This window comes from Choloepus didactylus, chromosome 19 (assembly GCF_015220235.1).
Source record: "Choloepus didactylus isolate mChoDid1 chromosome 19, mChoDid1.pri, whole genome shotgun sequence".
In the NCBI taxonomy this organism is placed as follows: domain Eukaryota; kingdom Metazoa; phylum Chordata; class Mammalia; order Pilosa; family Megalonychidae; genus Choloepus; species Choloepus didactylus.
Window position 1 is genome coordinate 26,471,224 of NC_051325.1, and position 24,393 is coordinate 26,495,616.

Consider the following 24,393-nt stretch of genomic DNA (forward strand, 5'->3'; position numbering starts at 1 on the left):
ACAGGACAGAGATTTTCTTGAGTGTCTGGAGCTGACAAAACCAAGCAAACCTAAGAAAAAACTCCTTTCACCATCTTTACAAATTGGCTGTGCTTTGGCTGGTGCTTTTTAACAGAGTTCCACCCTCCTAGCAGGAAGGTCAGCCCAAGTCAGATGCAAAGTTCAGGGTCCTCTCTGTCTTTTCTGGGCCTGTGTCTTGTCCTGGGCTCAGGCTTTTAGTTGGCCTTAGGAGTTCCCCTGCGTATGGTCCTCTGCTTCCCAGGAAACAGACCTTTTCCCTTTACTGGTACTCCCACTGCAGGTCTTAAAGCAGTTAAGCCTTTGCCCCAGGCCTTCTGCCTCAATTGTTTCTTACATTGCTTTTGTTGTCTCAAGCTGCTTTGGCCTACAGGGCAAATTCTGGGAGGAGATGCACTTTGGAGATGAGTTTCCCAAGTAGGTCTTTCCCAGGGGGAACAGGTCAGGGACCCACAAAGAGAGCACGGGCCAGGTTTGAACTGCCCTGGGAAGGGGCCGAGAATGGGGCTGGGAGAGGTGCCAGGAGCTTCTCCCATGGCTCCCCAAAGATGCACTATCTTGACTCAGCATCTGACCAGGAAATGCAGCCCTTCAAATGTACGGCTCTGAGCAAGCATCTTTAAGTCTCCTCTATCGTCTTGGTCCGTGGCAGGCTGGAACAATGACCACCTTTGGAGCCAGCCCCCCGGCCACCTGAAGTAGCTAATCAAAAGCAATGATCAGCAATCAGACCAGACACCCTCCCCCAAACTTGGGAAATAGGTTTTTGTGTCCCCTCTGTTACCAGCAACCTATGCCAGGAACTGGCCCCCATGCTGCCCGCTGCAGGAGTGGGGGACGGGGATTGGCAACCACAGTGTGGGTAGAACAATTCATTTTCATTTACTACAATTACCAGCCTCTTCCTCCCGCTCTTCCCTGGATGCTGCAGAGTGTTCTAATGGATTACAGAGTTTCAAAACAGTTGATTCAGATAGTTCCTGCCTGTTCAACAGCTGTTCTGGTGGACGGACTGATTCCTGGGGCTTCCTGTTCTGCCATTTCCCACAATGTTCTGGCTTCCTTCTTTTAACATAACCAAAATACCATTATCATACCTAAAAAAATTAACAATAATTCCTAAATATCAAACAAAAGTCAAAGTTCAAATAATCTCATAAATGTCATAAATATTTTTAAATCACACTCAAAATAAAATTGACACATTATAAGTGGTTAAACCACAGTTTCCCTTTCTACCTTTTGTTTTTCTTGCAGTCTGTTTGCTGAGAAAACCAGGCTGAATGTCTTGAAGAGTTTTTGTTTCCTACACTATGTGTTGTGCAGACCACATCCTTATTGTCTAGTGTAACAAGTTCGTCTGTTCTTAGTATTTCTAATAAATAGCAGTTGGATCTAGAGGCTTGATAAATTTCAGGTTTGATTTTTTGATTCCAAGGGGGGAAAACCACTTCATAGGAGGTATTTTTACAAAAATAATATATATTAAAAATATATAAAATGCAAATACATAAAACATCTAATTAAATACTTGGAATTATATAAATGCAATAAGTGTGTGCTAATGAAGTTAGAAACCAGAGAAGAACCAGATTAAAAAATCAGACAAGAAAAAACTCATTTTGCTTTATTTCAGCAAGTTTAAGAACATTAATCACCACCTCAACAGTTCTGCTATATTTCATAGTAACATTATTAAGTGGCCATTTTAAATACTTTGTTTATTTATTTTTTCCCTTTGGCTTTCCTGATTTTTATGCTCAGTGGATTTCACCACAGAGAACTTACGGCAACTTCAAGATGGAAATTTAATTTAAATTCAAAATATAATCCTAGGATAATAATTTATTACCATGGATGACAAAGGCAGAGTCAGATTAAGTGAGTTCAATGTCACAAATGTGGACAACAACCAGTTTTGTCAACAAATAAATTACAAGGCAAGAAATGATGGAAGGGAATCCTATTGCTTATGAGACAGAAAATCACAAGTGAGACACATAGTATGTGCTTCATAAATATTTGTTGACTAATAATGCAGACAAACGTAGGATGAATGGACTATCCCAGTGTGCTTAGGAAGAGGCCTATGCTCAATAATTCTCTATTACTTTCTGTGAGTAATGATCGGTCATCAAGGATGACCACACCACAAACTTTATGTACTTTCATTCCAATGTCTTCATTGTTGGCTCAGGAGATGAAGAACCCCAAATCTTCCAGCACCAACTTTCAGTTTTTTCTTGATTACTTATCACTTATTCCACAATTTCTCCACCACACTACATCCAATGTCCCTCTTTCCACAGTTTATCTTCCTTCAAACACATTCCAGACTTACATTCTCAGGAAGGGCATAAAACAACCCTATTTTGTCTTAGGTCTGTTTCTCCCAGAATCAGACACTGATGCCAGGATTTGGCTGCAGGTAGGTTATTCCAAGGTGATTCCAGGATGTACTCATAGAGGAGTGGAAAAGTGAGACAGGGAAAGAAAGAAAGGCAGTGAAGGGTGTTCCAATGAGCAAGTTACTCATGGTGGGCAACTGGGACTCAATCCTAGAGGGGAGCTCTGGAAGTCTGTGTGGAACTTGCTTCAGAGTTGTACCAGTTGAAGGGCAGAGAACTTAGTGAATTTATCAAAAAACTCTCATCTGGAACTAAGAGTAAAAAACCTGAGAAGATTTAAGAAGCTAAAAATGTATTTAATAATTAATAAAGAAATAAACAAATAAGGAAGTTCCTCCAACTTATTTCATGATGCTATACTATCTTGATATTAAAATTAAACAACGAAAGTACAAGAAATCATTGTAAGCCCATCTTACTTGTTACTACAAAAGCAAAACAAAATATTGTCAAGCAAATTTCAGCAATGAACAAGTAGGGTTTATTGCAGTAATATATTTAATAATATAAGAATTATTAATTTAATTAACTGTATTTACATATGAAAGAAGTAAAGCTCATTTCAGTATACAAAGAGAAGTCATTTGACAAAACTTAACAACTATTCATGATTTTTCTAACCTTAGCAAATCAGGTATAGAAGGGAATTTCCTTAACCTGTTTAAAAGCATCTTTTAAAAGCCTAAAACAGCATCATGCTTAAAGGCAAAACTTTAGAAGCATTCCCTCTGAGGTCAGGGAAAATACATGGGTCCAAATTGATCCGCCTTTATTCAGAATTGTACTAGAGTCCCTAGATAATTAAAATATATAAGAGTATTAATTAAATGGCAAAAAAAAAAAGTTTGGGGGAACAAAAACAAATTTGTGATTATGTATAAATTATATGATTATTACTTTTCTTCACTGAAAATCCAAGAGAATCTTCAGAAAACTCTTAGAATTCAAAATACAGTTGAATAAGTTTACTGGTTACGAGACAAATATATTAAGCTTCAATATTATGGAATGGAGATAATAACAGGGCCTACCTTAAACGATTATTATGAGGGTTAAAAATGTTAATATTTGCAAATGCTCAGAGCAGTATCTACCATAATAATCATTTCATAAGGATTTATCATTGTTATTTATTAAATATGAGTAGAAAGTACAAAGATGTCATTATGTTCGGTTTATAATTATTTCATAATTATATTTAAGTAATTATAACATCTAAAGAAAAATGACAAACGAATAATTATATGCAACACATCTGACAAATCATCAATATCTTTTATGCATGAAAAGCTTTAACAAAGCAGTCATAATCAGGCAAACCACCTAATTGAAAAACAGTTAAAACATACGCAACAAGTTGCAAAAAAAGTGATGGAAAAAAAGAAGGAATACCTTTGCAAGGAAGTTCAATTTCAAACAGACCAAAGAAAAAAAACTTAAGGCAACAATGAGATATTTTCATATTGTCATAAACTTCTTATTTTGGAAAGCATTCATAGAAATGGACACTCTCATACAATACTGTTGGGAGGTAAGACTGGAAAAAATCTTTTCCTGGAGTTCAATTTAACTATATGCAACAAAAGACTCTAAAGTTTATAAATTTGATTTATTAATTCCAATTGTAGAATTTTATCCAAAGGGAAACATGAACAGAATATAAAATCGACCTATATGAATGCCCATTGCAACACGGTTTACATGGTGACATTTCAACCAATACGAGACTTATCAAACCAAGTATGGGTCATCCACAGAAGGGAATATTGTTCAGCCTTTAAAGATGATCATATAGCTCTGTATTTGTTGCCAAAGAAAATAGTTACATCATCAAAAGAAATATATACATTATTATCCCACTTATGGTAAACAAAACTATTTATAAATAATTATTTAAGGAAAGAAGAAAAAAAAATTGAAAAATATACTTCAAAAGCTAACGTTTCTGCCCAGAGTGAGTGTCTGTCTGTCTTTTTTTCCCTCTCTCTCTCTTTCACCCTCTTCCATGTTTTGGTAACATCATACAACCTACACATATCTATTCTATAACTCATATAATCACAAAACAAAACTCTGTTGCCCTTCCCCAGTGTAACTGTATATGAAAAATAAAAAGATTGCCACTCAATTCTTTGGAAGTCAAGAACAGGCGGATCAGCTGAAGCATCAGCTGTTAGGAGCAGATCTGAGTTCTTCTGAGGGAGCAATAGGTCCATGCATTCTCTTGCTGAGGCAATAAGGAATAGAGAAAAGAAAGTAAATGTGGTTTGTGGTCATCAGAGCATTACCCTTGATGGCTGGAGTGTGCATGGTCTGAGATTATCAGACAAACTCCCAAAAGTGAGAGAGCTCACCCCACAAGTCCATTCTCAGCTCTTAGCATAAGAGATGACCAGCTGAGGCTCTTCCTGGGCACAGGTAAGACAACGCCGCTGCCACCCTTCCCCTGTGGTGATTCAGTTGGCTACAACCTGGGATGGGAAAGAGGTTCCCAGAATAGAACAGCAAACTCGGGAGTGTAAAAGGAACTCCTTTGAGACCGGCTGAAGGAAGGTGTATTGGAGCATCACCTGCCCTGCAACCTCACTGCAGTGACGGGGTCTTTGCCCCTCACCTTTACCCAGGTCATAAGAAAACTGGTAATGTTCAGAAATGTTAAATTTCTATTTCTATATATGTGGCATGGAAGGGGTGGAAATCAGACTACATGGTAAAAGTAATTCTGTCCTTTCCTTCTTATTCTATACAATTTTGAGTAAAATGGAGACTAGGCAGCTAAAATCCCAGGCCACCGAACACTTGTTCTACAATGACGCAGGGCTGGAATATGAGGCAAACTGTTCAAAAAGACAATTGCTAAATTCTACCTCATCATATCCTTTAATCATGCACCCAGGGATATGAGGCACCGAGAAGGGTACAACACCTGCCTGATGTTCTTGTCAAAATGTATAACCTCAATCTAATCATGAGAAAACATCAGACAAACGCAAAATGAGAAACATTCTACAACATAACTGACCAATAGTCTTCAAAAACATCAAGGTCATGAAAGACAAGGAAAGACTGAGAAAATGTTACAGATTAGAGGAGAGCAGGGAAACATGACACTTTAATTCAATATGGGTTGGATCCTGGAACAGGAAAAAAAAAAAAAGACAGTTGAAAAACTTGTGATATTCAATTTAGGCCTGTAGTTTAGTTAATAATAATATATCAATGTTAATGTCCTGGTTTTTAAAATTGCACTATACAGCCATTAAGACATTAACATTAGGGGAAGCTGGGCAAAGGGCAAACTTTTTGCTACTTTTCTATAAATCTAAAATTATTTTAAAATAAAAGTTTAGAAGTATTATTTTGTGATCTCTGTCATATTAAGAATGGCCAAAACATCAGTATCCAACCCACGATCCATTCCTATCAATTTTATACTCCTAAATATTTCTCAAATATGTTATTTCTTTCCATTTTTCTCCCACCATTGTTCAATCCTCCATTGTTTCTTCCCTCACACCTCTAGCTCTAGCTCTCTAGGTTCCACCAACATTGGCCTCCACATTGTAAAGCTTAAATAGGTGGGGAGGTAAAGCTCCTCACATTGCAGAGCTGTATTGCATTATCCTCCTAGACCAGGAGGTGCACCCCACCTGCACCCATACTTTGCCTAGACCACAGCTCCCATTTGCTGGGTCAGGTTCCTTTGTTATTACCAGCATTTATTGAGGGATGCATTAATTGTAAATCTCCCTTACATAGCTTGATATTTGATATTACCAGCATTTATTGAGGGATGCATTAACTGCAAATCTCCCTTGCAGAGCTCTACATCAGCGACCAACTATATTATCTCTGGCTCCAAGGACCTGGTTATCAATAAATGTCTTTAAATATCACTATAATTTATTATCAATAGTATAATATCAATTTATTTATTGATATTTAATATCAAATATCTAGCAGATGATTAATAAATATCTTCTGGATGACTGAATGAACAAATGAATGAACAATGAATAGATAAAGAATGTATTTAGCATAAAGGTCGTATCACCTATATCTGTGTCATTATGATAGTTATTGATCTATAGTTAGACCTGTGATGAAGACAAGGAACTGTATTTCAAATAACATAAGACAAATTATTGACATATCTTCTAAGCCTCTTTCAAAAAATTAATTTCCTTCTTTTTGCACAGTTTCTTATTTCCTTATAAACTTTTCCACTAATAGCATGTGGGAAAGCCCATTTCAATAATGCAGAATAATTATGTAAAAATGTTCCTTAGACTATTATTTCTCCTTAAAATAAGAAGAGACAAAAGGAGGGGGTGTGAATTAGCATTAGTATAAGGAACCCCAAAGAAGTCATTCCAGGTCTAAAACATATTAGATCTTAAGAAACACCAGTTGAATTTCTTTGCTTCTTCAGCCAACTCAGATTGTTCTTCAGTGACACGAGACAGTGCCTTTAGTGGGCGAGGGTGCCCGCAGACGGTGTCAGACAGACACTGATGGAATTCTCTTCCCCTTCTGACACGAAAAAGTGCAAGTCTTCCAGCAACAAAATAAGGCTATATCTCTTTACTACTGCATCTTCTTGGAAAAGGTTAATGTTTACTTAGTAGATATAGTTTAGTTATTACGGTCACATTAATGGATGTCTTGACTGACAAAACTTCAGCCTCCCTACCACCACTTCAACAAATAGTCCACAACTCTAAAAAGTAAATTTCATCCATGTCTTTTTCCCTATCCCTCATCAGACTTTTGTACCTGAATTATAGCTGTGATAATAACACAGACATGTACCTTTTCTAAAATCAATGTATTTCTATGTCCTTAAATCCACAACGGAGAATCTGAACATTTATTTTGACATGACAAGAACATTTTTTTTTTTATGAGCATAACTTGAAAACTTTTTATTTAAATAAGTTGCCAGTTGCATTTCTAAAAATAGCACCTAGACATACCTTTTCGAAATGTAAGTAGCAACTTGTTTAAAGTAATAAAGTCGTTTTCAAAAGCTCCGTTGGAGGCTGGCATCATCCGTGGCTGAGAACCACTATACCTTATCTTACTGTCTTCTTAACTCTAGGCACCATCCGAAATGACCACATTTATTTATTTATGTGTTGTTGTCTGACCCTCCCTGCAAAGACAGGAGACTTGTTCGGCTTGTTCAACAAGAGAACAGTTATTTTAACTGCACATGAAATATTAAAAACTCAGCTACACATCTACATGAAAAAAGAAATATGACAGGATGCACTTATGGGAACTCTTCCAACACTGCCAATTTGGACCGCAAAATGAAGTAACAGATAATATCTCATGATTCTCCTGAAACAATTACCTCAGCCATAATCATATAAACCCAGAAAGGAACTGGATTTGGAGAGGTTTAGAGTCCCCTAGCAAGGTTCACAAAAAAAGTCATTTTAACGGAAAATATCTCTTATGTTTGGGGCAAATACTGGATTGTATTCCAATGTATAACTGACAACAAAAAAATTTTAAAGAAGAGTGGTGCACACAAGAGAGGAATTATTTTTCTTTTACATAAGAGAAACTGGGAGGCAATAGTATGGTAGCTCCCCAACGTCATTAGGACTTATTTTTCTACCTTTCTGCTCTGCTGTCTTAATACATGTTTTCCAATACCAAGGTCATCTCAATGTCAAAAATGTTTGCCAGGAATTCAGGCATCAAATCCAAATTCAGGAAAAAGGCAAGGCAAAAAGGCCCTCTTGGCTGAGTAGATCTATTTAAAAAGTACCGAGATGCCCTACACAATGCTTCTCATCACATCTCACTGGTCATTACTCAGTCCCAGAGCCACACCTAGCTGCAAGGGAAGCTGGGAAAATATTATGTTAAATCTAGAAGGCTATGTACTGAGTTTAAACTGAAAACAATTAGGAAAATGGATGTTGGGGTGGAAAATTAACAGTCCCTGCCATCCCTCTAAAAACACAATAGTCCTCTTTTTAATTTTTTTCATAAGCTAGTACAAGAACACAGTTCAAAAATTTTAAAGTATAAAAAGGTTTACACAGTGAAGACTTTCACACCCACCCCTGTCTCCATCTGCCAGTTTCCACCCACCACACAACACTTTTATTCGTTTTTTATATCTCCTTCTAGTTTCTTTATGTAAATGCATGCACATAAGAATAATATTCTTGCCTTCCCTCTGGGAGATATTTCCAAGTCAGTTCATAGAGCACATCCTCATTCTTCTTTTTTTTTTTTTTTCTTTTACAGGTGCATGGTGTTCCATGGCTGCGTCTACCAGGGTTTATTTGACCAGTTCCAATTTTCGAACTCGTGGTTGGAGTTCCAATCTTTTGCTATCACAAACAATGCATTACATTGTGTATAAGTGTATCTGTAACATAAATGACAGAAGCTAGACCACCAGGAAAAAGGGCATATTTGTAATTTTGATGGATATCATCAAATTGCCCTCCCTGGATGTTGTAACAATTGACATTCCCATTGGCTCATGAATGTTTTCCCACAGCCTCTCCTATAAATTAACATTCCTCTTTACTTTGGATGTTCTTTTTGTTAGTCTCTTACTGAATTGTGTCACATGTCATAAATTCTATTTGCAAAGGCAGATATTCGTGGTCTAGACCTCACTGTGGTAAGACATGCATGAACAAATTGTCTTAGCAGAGTTGTGGATATAATTAGATATTTGAAAGACATCCTGTTCTACTAACTCCAACTGGGTGCTAGAGGTCATTTCCTCAACAGGCATCCTATTTGGGTGAAAACTGGCACCCAACTGGAGATCCTTAACACACACCCACACACACATCACCACCATCACTCAGTGAATCTCTGCTTCTTTCCACCTCTATATTTGTACTTACAACATTGCTTAGAATGTTCTCTTCCCTCCTTTCTCCATATCCAAATATGGAGAAAGGATATTTGTCCCTGAGATACTCTTCATCCCCTGAATCCTGAGGTTTCTCATACTGGTGCCACTTATGTGGCCTTTACTCCTCAGTAAATGAAGTGAGTGCAGTCCTGCCACCATAACTGGCTTAGGGGTGATGCGTATCCTACCCCCAAAGCTGGCATCAGAGTACAGGTGATGTTTAATTCATTTTTGTAAACTCCCACTGCCATCAGAGAGGCTTAGATGTCACAGGTGTTCAGGAGGTGGACATTAGCTCAGGGAGGGTTCTCTTCCTGCACCTCTAACCCCACATCTCTAACTTCACAGGTGGGTGAGGCTTCTGACTCACCTGCCCTTTTGTTACCTCTAGGGGTCTTCTTAACCCAACCATTTAGCAGACCACAGTTCAGGCAGTGAATGCACTTTTCTGAATTGGCCTCTAAGGCAAGAGTTCACCTGGCTAAGTTTTTTTTTTTTTAAACATAGACTTTATAACTATATTGTTATGGCCAGATGGGAACAGGTGATTCTAACTGGAAGGCATCTCCCTAAAGTTTTTAGGAAGAGTTTAACCTTCCAAATTATTGCTACAATAATGCTCTATTAGAAAGCCTGAATAAACCACATTTTTAAAACTCCAATCTGAATAGCATGCCTTGTTTGTATTACTTACAGTTTTACATTAACTCTTCCATAACGTGTTTTTAAATTAACAGTCCTCTTTTTCAGATGTATTTCATCCACTTCATATTTTATCTTAATTATATCTGCACTAAATTATATACTCAAAATGGGAATCTAATATTATGGTAACTTACTTGATCTCACCATCAGTGCACAGACTCTGGGAACAATGTGCAGCAAAGCACTCAACTCCAAAGAGGAGCAGCTATGGCTGAATATCGAGGCCAAAGTCGACCCTCCTTGCATCTGTAATTCAAACCTGCTTTACAGAAGCAATGTGAAAGTTGGGCTTGAATAAATTCCAATAATCATCTCCTTGGTAAATCATTGGGGTAGGGAGTGGGGAGAAAGAGAAACCTGCAAAGTAACTAAAATAAGCAAATGAGTTATTGAATAGGTGATCTTCATCTAAGCTGCTTTTGGATCATCTACCTCATAATTGAAATTTAATGTAATACATGACTTCTTTATTAAGTCAGCTTTATTTCACAGCTACATAGCATAACAGTCTGTCCTAGTGTAGCGAATAGAATAGCATTTTGGAATGATAATCATTCACCTTCCTTTTCCTGTGTCTCTCTATATAATTTATTAAAAACATACCTACAATTAGATAATAATGTTCTATCATTACTGAATTTCCTGATTTTGAAAATTATGCTCTGTGGGTATGTAGAGAATGTTTTTGTTCTTATAATGTATATATGGATTTATTTACAGGTAAAGGGGCATCTTGTCTGCAGCTTACTCAAACGGTCCAGGGAAAGAAAGTTTTTGTATATGGATAGCTTGGCAGAAGAAGAGAACAATTTAAAAAAATGGGGAAAATTAGAAACAATGGGTGGATCTATGTGAAGGGGACACACTGTTCCTTGTTTAGTTTGCAAATTGTCTGTAAACTTTGGAATTACCTCAAAATAAAGTTACAAAAAACCCACAAAGGTATTCATCTCAAGATCCTTATGTATATAGACACTCTTTAAAAATAAGGTTGTTATAGCTTAACTCAAACTTACTTCAGCCACGCTGAATTCCATTTGTATCTGTTGATGAGCTGTTCCTTGCTACAGTGTGATTGTTATGAGCATAATTACCTTACCACGTAAGTTACAATTAACCAATCAGCCAGTTTATCCACCCGACCCTGGTTACTTACTTCACTGGTCAGGACCTGGGAAAGGACATTAAATATGTGATACCAAGGAGTGACCTTCAGTGAACTGCACTAGTAACAAAACGGACAGACTGCAAGAAATACATAAGCATCTCCAGGTCTCTAGTTACTTATTAAATGGTTCCCTGGTAACTCACAAGAGTTAATGCTCACCTTTAAATACCCAACTTACACCAGAGAGTGACTTGGGCTCTGAGCATAGAAGACAATCTGGACCATTATGTACCTAACAGGTTGTCCGTAGATATCCCAGCCTCCAGCTCACTTTGCTGTAAACTCAGCAACCAGCCCACCCGGCTGCCTGACAGTCCAAAGAGTCGTCCCTTTGCTCTGCCCTCACAGACCCGGAGCAGGACGCAGGTATCTAGCGAGCCATCTGCAAAACACTGCTGTCCTTGATGGGGAAGGTGACGGCATTTCAAACTTCAAAACCACAGTATCAGTATTTAGTTGCAATTAAATTAAAAGGTAAGTGGAAAATTGAACAGTTACAAAAACTGAAGCAAAATAATGCTAACTACTTTTAACAGCAAGTGCAAAAAGACATTAAGAAACTACTTATCTAAGATTTTCCGGTGGTGTGAACAGTTTGACCTGCTTAATGATTAACCGGCTTTCACAAAAAGAGGGTTAGGGATGTATACTTTGAACAAAATGGGGAACATAGACCATACTTCAATAACACAACGGTACTGGTATCGACTGCCATTCAGAACTTAATTCTTCAAGGCCTATGACTAACAAAAGAATTCTGAGTTGAGTGCTTGGTATGGAATCTGTGTTTCTCATATAGTTATGCATTAGCATATAGGAAAAGGCAATTAGTGAAGCTACATACTCACTATTAACTCAGGACAAGCCAGAGACATACAACCTAGTTTTCAATTCATGATCCTTTCTCAAATATTCCACAGAAAAAAGTATCTTGCATGTGCTAATTTTTTTTTTTTTTCTTTTCTGAGCAAAGCATTCCTTTGCAGCTTGGTAAATGGGTAAGTGTTGAGGTTTCTAAGGGATGCTGACCATGGCAAATATCAGAGTTGAGAAGTTGTCAATTCTTGAATTCTTCCAAGTTGAAACAGATAAATTTGGATGAATGTCACCGTGAATATCATGGCTAGACAATTTGGGAGACTGAAAATGAAAGACACTATCACTTGCTTCTTAAGATAGGGATGATGCTGTATTGTCATTTTGACAAATTTTACAACTGCATGGGAAATTCCTGTACGTTCAACCTCAAGTTCATTGTGTTATCTGTGGCTGGATAAAAGTGTACCTGCCAACACCTTGCATGTCAAAGTGAGAAAGACCATTTTCTTTATATAATATTTTTGTTTCCAAATAAAATTAAAATGGAAATATCTTGTGCCTATCTATAAAACTAAGATTCTTCCCAATTTTAATAAAGGAAACCTCCCATCATGTTCACTTAGGCAAAATCACTCTGAAATATTACAACTACTCACCTCTTGGGATACTTCTCATTTTGATTTCTAAATTATTTGCTTTATAGACTTCTCATCCTCGGAAATATTCATAAAATATTTTAATCACCAGTTAAATCACAATAGCACCAATCATAATCTAACTGTAGCAATTAAATACACAAAACCTTAAGAATTATTAACTTACCTTCTGGGATTCTATTTCCTGATATACTCAAAGCTTATGTGTTGTTTGACTATAAAACTTCCTTTATAAAACCCTAAACATAATTGGTTAAGACTAGTTTTGAAAATGAAAATCATCACACTATACTTTCCTCTTAAAATGAGTGAGGGATGCATTACAAATGCAGACAAAAATGGATAATTCCTAGGAAGCTTTCAAAGGAAATGTGGAAGTTGTTTATGAATTATTAGCAAGTCTTATCAAAGGATTAGCATGTAATAATGCCATAAAATCTTCTTTTGCCCGGAAAGCCACATTATACTTCTTTCCATTTCCAACTTGAATTTTAACAGAAAAATGCATTCCTCTCCTAATTAAAATTGAACAAACAGTATAAAAGGCATATACACATATCAGAGGTGAGGTTTTATGCTTTCTTTTTATCAAAAGCAAGCACTGTAATTCTGTTAGATTGCATCATGATTCCCAGTACTTTACTTGCCTGGCAGTCCTACCAGAGGTGGAACGTATTTCAGGAACTATTTGACGTTGGGCTCAGCCACATAACTTGCTATGGCCAAGGGAATGTTAGTGGATATGGTGCAAGCAAATACCTCACACGTGCTTATGCAGCTGGGCTTGCTTTCTTGCACGTCTGCCATCACCAAGAGAAGTGCTTCCTCCCCATAGCTGCTGCCTCTTCAGCGTGTTCCCACAAGGAACAAAGGAAGGGAAGACCAGAGCCTAATCCACAGCCAGAGACTGGAACAAACTGGGCCAAACACACAGCTTGAAGTCAAGCCCGGCAGTGACCAGCCTAGATCAGCCAAATCCCAGCCATCCCACAGAAAAGAGAGCTAGAAAAACATGATTATTGCTGTTTGACAAATAAATTCTGTGGTTCTTTGTTACACAGTGTAATGAGGAAATAACTGATTAATACAGCAATCACGTAGGGAAGATTTTAGCATTTCTAGTTTTAATGCACACACACACACACCATCACACCACACCATAAAATATGTAACAGTCATACACATTTATCAACTTATTTTTCTACTTTTGGTGCCTCCTGAATTAGCATATGGGGAATAGGCACTGCTGACAACACTGTGCTATCTGGAACTTGCCTATCATTAAAAAAAATATCATTCATAGTACCTGCGTGGCAAGCAGAGGTGAAAATTTTTCAGTCCTCTGCCAGCATCCACCATTGCAGATTTTGACCTTTTCCACAACAATAAGTGCTCAAGAGCAATGGAGAAGGAAGGGATCAGCAATGGGAACCACTGAGAAGGAAAGAGGCCTGCCAGTGACTACTATCCGGAAACGGAAGGTGGACATGGAGCGGCAGGCTTCACCCAAAGCGATCAGGAAGAGAAACCTGTAGACCATCTTAGGACTGTCACAACAGAAATGCGGAGGAGGGACCAGGGCCCAGAATTTTAGGTACAAGCAAAGGACTTGGTAGCTGATTAGATATTAAAGGAAGATGAGCAAGAGGTTACAAATGACTCCAAGGTTTTTAATTTGGGAAGGGGCAGGAAGTCAATGTGGTTGAATTAAGACAGGAACAGAGGTGAAGGATCATGAATTCATTATGGGATGTTAAGTTTGGCGGGTGTGCAGGGCAGCAAAGTGGAGATGTACCAAAGGCAGTTGGAAAATAGCTACGATGGGGAAGGTATGGGAGTGGCCAGGACAACACCACGGGACCAAATGACAGTCCAGGTCATAGGAGGTGACCCAAGAACAAATATAAAGTAAGAAGGGACCCAGTAGGAGCACTGGAAAATGTGTGCTGTCGAGGGACTGATATGCTGACCAAGGGCCCCATCTGCTCCACTCTGAAATCCACCACCACATTTATGCTAAGGCACTGCCAGGGCAGGTGCTGGCAGCCAGTGGAGGAACCCAGCAGGGATATGAAGGCAGATCCATGCCTGGGAGACGTGGGTCTCCTCTGACAGGCAGGTTTGACTCAAGGACTCTCCTACAGTTCTGTTGTACCTTCCTTAGTTTGCAGGCCAGTTTAGGGCACTTCCAGCCAACGTTCTCACCCCTCTCCTTCACAGTCTGAAGGCTCTCCCGGCCTCTCCCAGCTCCCTCCCTATTTTCTCCCACACAGGTATTCTTCCTTAACGAAATTCTCCTTGAACCCCATGTTTGGATCTGCTTCTTGGAGGAGCTGGACTATTGCAGACGTATAGTGAGTTTACCCCCCTTACTGTTTCAATCGCATTGTTTTAGCCTCATGGAGGCAAAGTCACAAAGGTTTGTAAGACATTTTATACCATCTGTCCATAAAAAAATTTTTTCTACATGGCTTACATCACAGTCAATGAAGAAATAAAGCTATTAAGCAGCCTAGCTCCCCATTAATGAGCAGTCTTGCAATTTAAAACTTAGACAAAATAGTTAAGGGCAATTTAAAAAATTAATACCTGTTTCATGCTACATGGAATTAAAATGAGTACAAAGTTTCAGATTGTTCTTATATTTAATTCATGAACTTGTGGAGCACATATGGATAATTTCAGGGAGAACATTTTGAATTAAATATCTCAAGAGCTAAAATATCTCCCCGAATATACTCCACAACAGGAAGTTTCAGATAAAGCTAACACCCACAAAATGGAACAACATCAAAAGATAATCTAAAGAAATCCAAACATCTGGACAAGGTTAGAAAGAATAAGGCAATTTTAGTGAGCTCTTGGGCCTTAAAGAAATCACCAAAACAACAACTAAATATGAAAAGTAGACGGGAAAGAACTCCTTTTTGGTGAACATGCCACAATCTCATTCCACAAGAGAATAGAGTGATGTGAACGAAGTTTTGAGGTAGAAACAGGTGAGACCAAAGGATTTTATAGGTTTTCAGGGGAGGAGTCACACTCAGAATTGTGATGGACAGATATTCTCACTCATGCAACAGTTCAGGAAACAGAGCACTCGTTGGTGAATCCTTCTTTAAAATTAACTGGATGACAAAATCCAGCTAACAAGAAGCGATCAAATTAAAGATGTTATGAATGAGGAGTCTGAGACATTAGGGCTGTTGAGAATTGATTTCATTATTTAATGTTTTGAATCACTTTCTTTTTGTAATAAGTCATGGCCACTGATTAATAAATCAAAACATTTCCAAGTGACCAGTCTATCAGTTCACCCTCTTTCCCATTCCCTCCCACACTACCAGGTAAACACTTTCATTAATGTCATGTATATCCTTCTATATGCAAATATGAACAAATATATTCTTAGTAACTCCCCTTTATCACACTCTTTCTGACCTGAATATTTTACTGATCAATATATTGTAAAGATCTTTCTACGTCAATACAGAGAGCTCTCCCTTCTCCCTTCCCCTGCTCGTCCCCCTGCTCTTCTTTAGGTGCAAAATATTTTACTGTTTGAATGTTCCAGAATTTACTCAACCAGCCCACTATTAATGGGCACTTAGATTGCTTCTAAGTTCTACTTTTACAAACAACACTGTGATGAATAACCTTGTACATGTCATTTTATACACGTGCAGATATATATAAAAAGACAAACACCCAATAGGGAGATTACTGGTCAAAAGATAAATGCATTTAGTGGACATTCTTATGCACTATATAGATAACACCTCTTAGGCTTTAATGTATTGGAATAGCTAGAAGTAAATACCTGAAACTACCAAACTCCAACCCAGCAGTCTGGACTCCTGAAGACAATTATATAATAATGTAGATTACAAGGGGTGACAGTGTGATTGTGAAGACCTTGTGGATCACACCCCCTTTATCTAGTGTATGGATGAGTAGAAAAATGGGGATAAAAACTAAAGGACAAATGGGGTGGGATGGGGGGATGATTTGGGTGTTCTTTTTTCACTTTTGTTTTTTATTCTTGTTCTGGTTCTTTCTGATGTAAGGAAAATGTTCAGAGACAGATTGTGGTGACGAACGCTTAACTATGTTATCATACTGTGGACAGTGGATAGCATACCATAGATGATTGTATGGTGTGTGAACGTATTTCAATAAAACTGAATTTAATAATTTAAAAAAAAAAAGATAAATGCATTTATAGTTGGGAGATGTTACTAAATTATCTTAGAGTAGTGGTAATTGCACTTTTTCCAGCAATATATGATAAGGTGATCACTAACAACTTTGGGAATTGTTGCTAAAGGTTATTATGGCATGATACAAGCCTTAAAATGTAAAAATAATATTATAACCAATAACTTGAGGGTCTGAGAGGGTATGGTGAAAAATAAGCCTTTGTAATATAATTTTTCATCTTTCATAGCAAGAATCAGATATGATCAAATGGTAAAATGTTTGGTTATATAAACACTGACCTGAATTTCAAGTTCTTCATAATAATTTTCTTCTTAACTTTAGAGAGACCCTTTAGAAACTTACCTTGTGGTGAAATTTTATCTGAAGTTCAGTGCTTTCTTTATATTAAATTCAGCTTCCTTTTTCGATTACTTTCAAGTAAAATTAAATTCAAAATTTTGATTAAATTAGTATATTTCATATGTTCCAGCTGTTGTTTTACATACATACATACACACACAGAGACTGTCACCTGAAATGAAATCATGTTCTCTAAAACTTAACAATGTTTCTGGGTGGAAGTATCTAGAGTAAATTTTATTTTATTTTATTTTATTCATTTATACTTTATTACCTCAAATTTTAGAATGATTATGCATCATTATTACAAAAAACAAAAACCCTTATTTAAAAACTAGAAATATTCAAAAATATCAAGATAAAATATGCAAAGAATGCAATTTACAGCCAAACCGGAAAAGCCATTTTCCTTTCTTGGAAAACTATATGTAAAACTGTAGATTTTTGATTATCCTAATAATAACCTGATTAAGAAGAGCAAGAATCAATGTTTATCTCTGTGGTTTCAAATAAGATAACTCTGAATGCTAACGAGATTTAATTAGAAAACCCTTTTGCTATATATCAAAATTATATGGGGATCTGTGGACAATGAAACAAAGAGGTGCAAATATATTTAAATAGAGCCAATTCATAATTAATTATCTCTTTGCACCATGCCATTATCAGATTAGAGCATGCAAAATTCACTTCCAGCATGCATCAGGTTCTCAACCTGATGAGCCTGGAAACTGATACCCGTATTTGACATGCTGAACTAAAAAGCTGCCTTGAATAGGTCAAAACTTGTTTTGCTTTATTTTATTCGAAGACTCCTTCTTTAAGCCATATTTACAAAAACTAAAATCTTCTCTTCTTTAGGTAACTTCAAGTTCATTAAAATCACATCAAGCAATATAAAAACATGCCTCGATTATTTTAACACTGCTCGGCATGGCATTAAATACTCTCCTTTCTTATCTAATAGCTGACAGATCAACTGCACTGGAGAACCCTTAAGCACGGTGTATTTGTAGAACAGAGTTTTAAATTCACCTAAATTTGTACTGCACTTTACAGCTATTGAATACCTTTACAAATATTGCCTTTCACTCTAGCAATTTTGAGAGGTAAGCAGAAAGTTATTTTTTCCATTTTACCTATGCCACTCAGAGAGGTTAAAATACTTGCAGGAAGTCACACAGCTATTTAAATGAAGATCCTTGATGGGAACCCTATGCAGATAACCCATCTCTTTCTCTAGAATGAATGAAGCCAGAAGTGTCATTTATCTATTAATTACCACAATGATGCTGTTAAACCAACAACCACAAAACTCAGTGGCATCTAAGAAAGATTTGTCTCTGCTCGTCAGCGTATAGGTCAGATCAGTGGTTCTGCTGATCTGGCCCAGGCTCTGCTGAACTCAGCCAGGCTCAAGCACACACACATATCATCTACTGGCAGGTCAGCTGGGAGCTGGATAGCATAGGATGACTTATTTCGGCACCAGGTGGTCTTGCATCTTCTATCAGGCTCCTCTGAGCTTGTTCTCTTACCAGAGGAAGAGATCCTTAGAATAAAGCAGAAGCACAAAAGGCTTCTTGAGATCTAAGCTCAGATATGACACCCCATCATTTTTATAATATTCTATTGGACAAAGAAAGTCAGAACACCAGCCCAGAGTCAAGGGGTGGGGAAAGAGTCTTCGCCTCTTGATAGAAGGATCTACAAAGTGAAATTGCAAAGAGGCATGGATTCAGGAAGGGAAACACTGGGCCCTCGATCCCCCATACTGGTTCACATGGTGCTCTTTCTCTACAACTGCTAGTACTGATTAGCTTTTTGACCCACGGGTAGAAATGATGTGAGACAAAATACTGTGAATGTTATTGCTTCTATGTCTTATAGAGATGTCACAGAAGTCATCACTCACTAAAGGAAGATATGGTACAGTTTTCTTGATAGGGACACATGGTAGGAATCTCTCAAGTGTCAGTATCTGGGGTAGCTGTTATAAGCCACAGTTGTCATGAGTCTCCTGAACACTAGTCTGCTTGCTCTAACGAACACTTCAGATCTTAGCACATGCTACTAGGAGACTCAGCCAAACTGTAAATTTCTTAGGGCAACTGTGTAAGCCTCTTGATGCACCATCTCTACCTCCGACTTCATCTTATTTCTCATATTCTAGCTTTACTATTGTTCTGATTTCTTCCTTTTTAAAAAACTGACATTTGTTTTTATTTTCTAGTTTTATTTATTTCATTTATATTGGCTGCCCAATTGTTCCAGCACCACTTGTTGAAAAGACTGACTCTTGCTCCATTGAATTGATTTTGTACCTTTGTTAAAATTAGTTGACTGTATTTGTGTCGGTCTAATCCTGGGTCCTCTATGCTGTTACATTTAAGGTAATTATTGCTATGTTGGCGTTTAATTCTTCCATTTGATTATTTGTTTTCTTTTTATTTACTCTAATTCTCATTCCTCAGTTTTCTGTTTCTTGCTTCTTGTGGGTTACTTGAACATTTTTTAGGATTCCATCTTGATTTCTTTGTAGTTTTATTTATTATTATATGTGTTTGTATAATTTTTGTAGTTTTTCTATCACAATATACACATATGACATCACATTCTTGGGTACCAAAATTGTACCACATCGAGGGAAGTGAGGACACCTTATTTCCATTTAGGTCCATTAAGCTTCCCTCACTTTTAAATAGCACTGTCTTAAATATCAGATACATATAGATATATATAGACATACATATATATAGATATATATAGACATATATATACATTATTTTGATTCAACCATCAGATATGATTTATAAAATGATAACGAGAAGGCTGCTGTATTGTCTGTACTCGTATTTCTGGTCTTTCTTTTGTTCTGACTTCCTTTCTGAATCTCTGAGTTTCTTTCTTTTATTATTTTTTTCCTGCTTCAAGAATTTCTGATAGCCAGTCTTTAAGGGTAAGTCTGCTAGTGGCAAATTCTTTTAGTTTCCTTCATCTGAAAATATCTTTATTTCCCCTTTCTCTGAAGTATACTTTTATCAGATGTAGAAGTGACAATTGACAGATCTTATTTTTCAGCACTTGAAAAATGTGCCACTGCCTTCTGGCTGCCATGGTTTCTGATAAGATGTGTGGTAATTCAGATTATTTCCCTAAAGATAGTGCATCATTTCTCCTTGGTTGCTTTCAAGGATTTTTTTTTTTTCTTTGCCTTTGTTTTCAGAAATTTAAATCTGATATTCTTGGTTTAAATATGATGTATCTTTAAATATATACATATATTTCCTTGGGTTTATTCTGTTGGCAGTTTGCTCTGATTTTTGAATCTGTAGGTTGTGTCCTCCCTGTCACACTGGGGAAGTTTTCAGTCATTATTTCTTTAAATATTCTTCAGGTCAGTTCTCTTGAAATTCTACTGGGACTCCAATGACACAAATTTTGGAGCTTTTGTTATTGTCCCACTGGTCTCTCAGGCTCTATTCATTTTTTTTTTAAATCAGTCTGTTTTCTCTCTGTTGTTCAGATTGGGTAAATTTTATTGATCTGTCCTCAAGTTCACCAATGCTATCCTCTGCCAGTGAGTTTCTTTCTTTATTATTATTTTGACTATTGTATTTTTCAACTCTTATCATTTCTATTTGGTTCTTCTTTTAAAACTTCTAATTTTTTGCTGAGGTTTTTGTAGTTTTTCATTTGTTTCAAGAGAATTTTCATTGATTGCTGATGCATTTTTACAAAGGCTGCTTTAAAATCTTTATTATTCCAACGTCTGATTCATTTTGGTGTCAGTTGTGACTTTCCTGGTTCTTGGTATTACAGTTGTATACTGGGCATCTTGTCCACTATGTTGGAAGACTCTGAGGCCTATTTAAATCTTTTATTTCAGCAGGCAGTCGCCCTGCTTGGGTTTATCACACAGAGTCTTGTCTACTTTTGTGGACTGTGGTTCCAATGCCAGTTTAATCTTCAGAAACTCTGCAGTGGTGTTTTGATCTGCTTGGTTTATATGGTGCCACTGGTGCTGCCACTGGTCCCTGTGGGTGCTGCCTGAGGGGCAGAAGGGGGCTCAGGCTGGGCAGCTAGTGTCTACCATGGGGGAGGAGAGTTTCAGGCCTTTGGGGGCAACTAGGCTGCCCAGGCCAAGAGCTTGTTGCACCCTTTTCCTGGTGCTGTCTAGAAGTCCCAGTCTCCTCTGGGCAGGGGAGGGGAGTCTCAGGCCCAAGGGATAAAGACACTTCCCAGGCTGAGCTGTTTGTGGGGCAGAGTCCCTTTCACCAGTGTCAATCAGCCACCCCTGTGTCATGTCTCCTGGCGGGGAAGGGCAGCCTCAGGCCCAGCAAGAAAGGGGAGCACTTCCCGTGGCCACTTACTCTAGCTGAGCTCCTGCTGGATCCCCTGGCTGGTGGTGCTGGCCTCTCCTGGTGATGTTAGATGGGTTCTCCTTTAATCCAGGGAAGGAAATGGTCTATCTGGGTCACCTTCTGTGGCAAGGTTGAGGGTCAGGAAACGCTGGGTCTGATGATGCGGGGGATATAAGACACCTTGCCACTGTGTTAACCCACACAGGGGTCTCTAACCAATGTGCTCACCTCTCAGCACCGTTTGGAGTTCTCCATCCATTGGTTGCCTCTCACATTATTTTCAGGATTAATAGTTGTATTTATCAGGGAAGAGCAGAGAAAAACAAATCTATGTCATTTTGTCCTGATCCAAAGGTGGCATGATCTTCCTAAACAAAACTCCACTCATATCATACCTTTGCTCATTCAGACAGAGAAAAGTCAAAGTCCTTACAATGGTCTGTAAAACAGCATAATGTGCCCTTGCCTCACGCAACCTCTCTGACCTCGTTCCCTAATGCTGCCCCTCCCTGCCAGCCACTCTGTTCCAGCCAAATATCCTCTTTGCTGGTCACTGAACTCTCCCAGAAGTCACCACCTTCACACTTACTAATTTCTTTGCCTTTCCCAAGAGCCACATGGCTCAACCCCAGCTCCTTTAAAGCTCTGCTCAGAGATCACCATATCAGAGATGCCTTCTGGAAGCATCAATATAAAATAGCACTGCCGCCCCTCACTCAGCTCTTTTCATCATTCTTTCCTCTCTCCAAAGCATGTAACCCCATATGGCTTACTATGCACTTAGTTGGTTGTTTATTATGTCCAATGTGGCTTACACCTAGTAGAGGCTCAATAAAAGTCTGCTGAATAAATTACAGAGACATAGGCTACATACACCTTCCTATGCTAGACCCAACCGTCACTCACTGGGGTACAGACAGGTCATGCCACACTGCTCTGTGGGAAAGTACACACCTGAAAAGAAATTGCACTGGAACCTATGAAAGGAGCAGGTGGGATCGTTCACAGCCAAGGGAACACTCCGAGGCAGTTTATTCCCACCAACCAATCCTCAAAATGTGAACTGTTAATGAAGCCCCACCCTGTAGGTTCCCCTTCCTCGTGTGGGCCTTATATGACCAAGTGACATTCCCTACAGATGAATTTCTAGTACAGCTTTTCAACTTTTGAAAGACAAGGAGTCATCTTCCAGATGTGAGTCAATGTACACAAGTTTCATAAAAGAGACTATAATGCAAAATAATAATAATAATAATAACCATAAACACTTAAGAAGTGCTTCCAACTTTGCAAGCACTGTTCTAAACACATTATATTAATGTGTGTATTCCCCACAACAACCTTTTCAGGAAGTGCTATTACTATCATCTTATTAAGTGCCTTGCCCAAAGTTGCACAATTCACAAGTGATAGAGGTGGGATTCAAACTCAGGCAGGTGGGTTTCAGGGTCCATGCTCTTAACCACCACCCTATACTACAAAAGTAGTAACCTACATCAGTTCTTTTCCTACACAAGAGAAAAAGAAAGTGAATCATGAACAAATAAAATGAGAAATTAGTTTCAAGCTCATTTTCCCCAAACTCCAACTTGAGGCTAAACTCTTAAACGAAAATTATATTTATACTTAAAAGTACATAATTAAACACTATGAGGAGCTTGTATAGAGTCTTAAAGTAGCATATTCTGCCCTGTACTTTATAAAATGTTGCACCATATATATATATATATATATATGAACTAGAATAAAATCACAAGAAGAAATTTTCATGCTTGCCACATCAAGGCCACATTCTAAACTATCATCATTAGATACTCAATTTAGCAAAAATATTACTACTGCTCTTTCAGAATGGATTGTTTGTAACTGTATATACCCCAGAAAAGCATGTTCTTAAAGTTAATCTAGTCCTGTGGGTGTGGGCCCCTTATAAGTAGGATCTTTTGATGAGGCTGCTTCAATTGAGGTGTGACCCACCTCATTCAGGATGGGTTTTAATCCTCTTACTGGAGTCCTTTATAAACAGGATGAATACAGAGAGAGGAAGAAAAGCCATGGAAGCAAGAAGCTGAAAGCAACAAAACCTGGAAGAGAAGAGAAAGACCAGCAGACACCGCCATGTGCCTTACCATGTGGCAGGGGAGCCAACGACCGCCGGCAGCGAGTCTTTGAGAAGAAAGCATTGCCTGATGATGCCTTGATCTGGACGTTCTCACAGCCTCAAACTGTAAGCTACTAAATTCCAACCGTTAAAAGCCAACCCATTCCACGGTTGCTGCTCTGAGCAGCCTAGGAAAATAAAACACCCCCTTAGAAACAGTCTTTTTTATTCATGGTTTTTATGTTTATATAATAAAGTCAGAGATTAAAGGTTAGCCTTGACATTATGCACCAAGCATATCTTTTTAATATAAGGTACTTCTCCTAACTAAAAAGCAGAAACAGGAATAATGCCCAATGCATAGCCTATTTCTGAGTGATTTATTGATTTGCTTTCCCAAGAAGTTATAAGTAATTATGTTCTTTCTTCCACCCAGACCTTGCTAAAATAAAAACTGAAATATCACTTAAAAGGAATATTCAAATGGCTTTATTTCCTATTCCAATTTTCCCACTTACATTTTGAACTAAACAATAATATAGTGCAAAGTTATACTTTCAAATGCTTCCCACTTCTTACCTCTATTTTAAAATTGATGTTATTACATGTGTTCTGTAAATAACCCAAGTATGGCTACTTTAGGCTATAAAGTAGCCTAAAGTTTTTTTTTCAATATGCATGTAATCCCCAAATTAA

At 37.8% G+C, this 24,393-nt stretch overlaps 1 protein-coding gene across 6 annotated transcripts in view; it reads right to left on the reverse strand.

The window, feature by feature from the left end:
• Nucleotides 1-24,393, reverse strand: part of PLCB1 (phospholipase C beta 1) — an 856,401-nt gene that overhangs the window by 787,850 nt on the left and 44,158 nt on the right. Inside the window, exon 1 of one of the 6 annotated variants that reach the window (XM_037811312.1) lies at nucleotides 23,726-23,818. The exons of the other annotated variants lie outside the window; for them this stretch is intronic. Within the exon in view, the coding sequence (XP_037667240.1) occupies nucleotides 23,726-23,779 (54 nt within the window). The 5' untranslated portion in view covers nucleotides 23,780-23,818. Of the gene's footprint in view, nucleotides 1-23,725; nucleotides 23,819-24,393 lie in introns of those variants that run through there. 6 annotated transcript variants of the gene reach the window in all.